Consider the following 3,415-nt stretch of genomic DNA (forward strand, 5'->3'; position numbering starts at 1 on the left):
CCATAATGCCCAGCCATTTTTTGGCTGTAGTTGTCATTGCTGTTTGGCAGGCCCAGGCTGGATTTGAACCCGCTAGCTCTGGTGTATGTGGCTGGCACTTTAGCTGCTTGAGCTACAGGCGCCAAGCTAAAATCATTAATCAAAGTACTTTCACCTTTTGCAAAGACTTGGAACTATATCCCAGGGTGGAGGAAAAAGCTTTCTTTTTAATTAACGAACTTGGAAGTTGTCACAATTTTATAGCTTGTAGATTGGCATTATGAATCAAAGATTCCTTGTCTAGTATTTTTTTTCTTTTCTTCTGGGGACTGGGTGTTTACATATCACCCAGGATAGAGTGCAATAGTGTCACCATCATTTGAGGTGCTACAGCCTCAAATTCCTGGACTCAAGCTCTCCTCCTATCTTAGCATCCTGAATAGCTGGGACTACAGGCATATGCCATCATGCTTGGCTAATTTTTCTATCTTTTGTACAGATTGGATCTCACTCAGGCTGGTCTTGAACTTCTGGCCTCAAGTGATCCCAAAGTGTTAGGATTATAGGTGTGAGCCACTGTGCCTGGCCTCCTTGTCTGGTATTCTTGATGGTCAATGTTCCTTGCAATTTGTAGACAGATGGCACCTTAATCCAGATAGCTTTTTTTCCTATTGGGAAACCTATCACATTGTTTCTAAAACTTTTCTGAAATGGGTTGGATTCAGCTATTATTTCTTCCTGCATCTGTGAACCTCATCTTTTTATAGCTCTTCAGGAAACGTATAATACCTAGCTTAAGCTTAAGAAAAGCAGTTTAAATGGGAAGTAGTTTTATAGAATTGTCTTTCATTCAAGTAATTGCTGTTTCCTATTCTGTAACTCCTAGCCCAGGGAGAGCAAAGCTTTTTACCTTGATCACCAAAGCAGACTTATTTTGTGCTTTTATTTGTTGTGGTGGTTTCTCCCAGCCCACTAGCACTTAGTTTATAATCTATAACACTATATATTAGGGGTATTGCTACCTAATGTTTTATAAAATAAAATGAATACCCTAAAACTATATGTATTTTAAAGGAAGAAAGTTATTTCAGATTTACTGACATTTATGTTAGGTTCATTTCTACCTCCTGTTTCTTAAGGAAGAAAAGCCACATTTATTTGTTCCTTAGTAGTATTCTGTTTCCTGAGGTTCTTGGGTACTAGCAATTATGATTCCATGATATTTTACCTGTAACTCTATAAACTGAAATGCTCTGAAACCAAAAGATTTGTCCTTATATGGTGGCTTACCTAGATCTGAGCTGACATGTGGCTGTTTGCCGCTTTACTTATCCAAGTTGTTGGGAATTGTCCATACATTTCACTGAAGAAATAATAATGCTCAAGTAAGTAGATCCTTCTAAGAGTATGAACTTAATATTAATGTAGTATATGTACCATCTTACCTTTCTAAAATCTGGGAGACACTCAAGTTCTGAAAGCTGGACCATAGGAGTTTTGGATGAGGAATTGTAAATCTGCACTCTGGTGCTCTCTTTATCAATTTTATTTCTTATTATGTGTACTGTGGGTCTGAGTGTGGAAGTAGGAAAGTAGCCTCTATAGTGACAAGAGTGTGGGGCTTAGGGTCAGACAGACCTGATATAATGACCTTTCTCAGTTTTGGTTTTGTCTTTTGTCACATAAGTTCAGTGATGCTGCTCTCAGAGTTGATGGTAGTAATTAGAAAAGATAGTATAATTATTGATGAAAATTAGTTTCTTTGCTTTTTATGGTCTTAGCCTCACAGAGAGCTTATAAAACTAAAGCTTTGTTACTTTATTATCTAACAATTCCTGCCTTAAGAAAATAGAACCTAGCAGGGTAACCATGGTTTTATTCCATCTGTTTTGCAAAACAGTATTCATTTCCTCCTTTTTGGTGTCTGTCTTTGGCCCCAGGGGAGCATGTAACATCGAGGTTTAAAAACGAGGTGGAGAGGATGGGTTTTGATATGAACAACGCCTGGAGGATTTCTAACATCAATGAGAAATACAAGTAAGTAATATACAAGTCCCTGTGGACTGTGTTTCATAGCCAGTGCCTTTGCAGAAACCCTAGTTCTTGTGTGACAGAACATTTGAACTTGGGCTTTTTCCTGTGAAAAGGAGTTATGTTTATTAAGTGTAACTGCGTGATCTTCAGACTACTTCTTGAACCTTGCTATCATTGGAGTAGAAGGTGATCCTTACTTAACAGGATCCTGGAACCTTCCTTTCTACCCACTCCAAGCCTCTGTTCTCCCTGGCATATATATGCCTAGTTAATACTGTGTTTACTTGTAGGCTGTTTAGGAGACAGGAGGTAGAAATGAACCTAACATAAACATCAGGCGTCCAGTTTCCATTATTCTTATCAACACTTAGCGGCACATTAAAGATAAGTTTAGTGATCTTATAAGCAGTGACAAAACACTTAGGTGTTTTTATGACTGTAATTTTATACCAGATTCTAGGAAATAAACATAAGACAGATTGAGTATCAGCTATCTGAAATACTTTGTATCTTTGAGTTTACTAGCCTGTGGGATGTTGAATGTTCATACTGCAAAGGAAAAAAGTGAGTATAAAACAAAAGAAACATATATACGTAGCTCTGATATGAGACTTTTTGGGATTTTGGACTATTTGCATATACATAATGAGGTTTCTTGGGGATGGGACCCAAGTCTAAATACAAAATTCATTTACGTCTCATATATACCTTACCTGAAGGTAATTATATGTAATTTTTTAAATTTGTACATGAAATAGCCTTTTGACTGACTCATCACATGAGGTCAGGTATAAGGTTTTCCATTTGTGGCATTATGCTCATTAGTTTCAAATTTTGGAAGTTTTAGATTAGAGATGCTCAACCTGTATTACTCTGTTCTTTAATATGTTGGTCTAAAACCGGCTTCACAGCTGTGATCATTTAACCATTAAATATTAATATAACCATTATTACCTATTTCATTTAAAACATAAGTGCTTTGGTGGGGAAGAGCAGTTAACTACTGTGATTTCTGGGATCCAACTTGTTTTTTTTTTTGAGCCAGAATCTGACTTTGTTGCCCTCAATAGAGTGATGTGGCGTCATAGCTCACAGCATCCTCCAACTCTTGGGCTCGAGTAATTCTCTTGCCTTAGCCTCACAAGTAGCTGGGACTGTAGGCACCTGTCACAGTGCCTGGCTATTTTTAGAGACCAAGTCTTGCTGTGGATCAGGCTGGTCTTGAACCTGTGAGTTCAGGCAATCCACCTGCCTCGCCTCCCAGAGTGCTAAGATTACAGGTTTGAGCTACTGTTCCTGGCTGGGAACCAAGTTTTTTTTTTTTTGAGACAGAGCCTCAAGCTGTCCCCTTGGGTAGAGTGCTGTGGCATCACAGCTCATAGCAACCTCCAACTCCTGGGCT

At 38.4% G+C, this 3,415-nt stretch overlaps 1 protein-coding gene and 1 long non-coding RNA gene across 7 annotated transcripts in view; one reads left to right on the top strand and one right to left on the bottom strand.

Moving 5' to 3' along the window:
* The window catches only part of MTMR3 (myotubularin related protein 3), a 151,554-nt gene that overhangs the window by 119,239 nt on the left and 28,900 nt on the right, over positions 1 to 3,415 (top strand). For all 3 annotated transcript variants that reach the window (XM_023513294.1, XM_023513295.1, XM_012805248.2), the window contains one exon: positions 1,920 to 2,016. In XM_023513294.1, the coding sequence (XP_023369062.1) occupies positions 1,920 to 2,016 (97 nt within the window). The remainder of the gene's footprint in view (positions 1 to 1,919; positions 2,017 to 3,415) is intronic.
* The window catches only part of LOC105886999, an 88,645-nt gene that overhangs the window by 2,693 nt on the left and 82,537 nt on the right, over positions 1 to 3,415 (bottom strand). The gene's annotated exons all lie outside the window — the stretch shown is intronic.

The sequence above is a fragment of the Otolemur garnettii genome, unplaced genomic scaffold, assembly GCF_000181295.1.
Source record: "Otolemur garnettii isolate 467f Iridium unplaced genomic scaffold, OtoGar3 scaffold00038, whole genome shotgun sequence".
Lineage (NCBI taxonomy): Eukaryota > Metazoa > Chordata > Mammalia > Primates > Galagidae > Otolemur > Otolemur garnettii.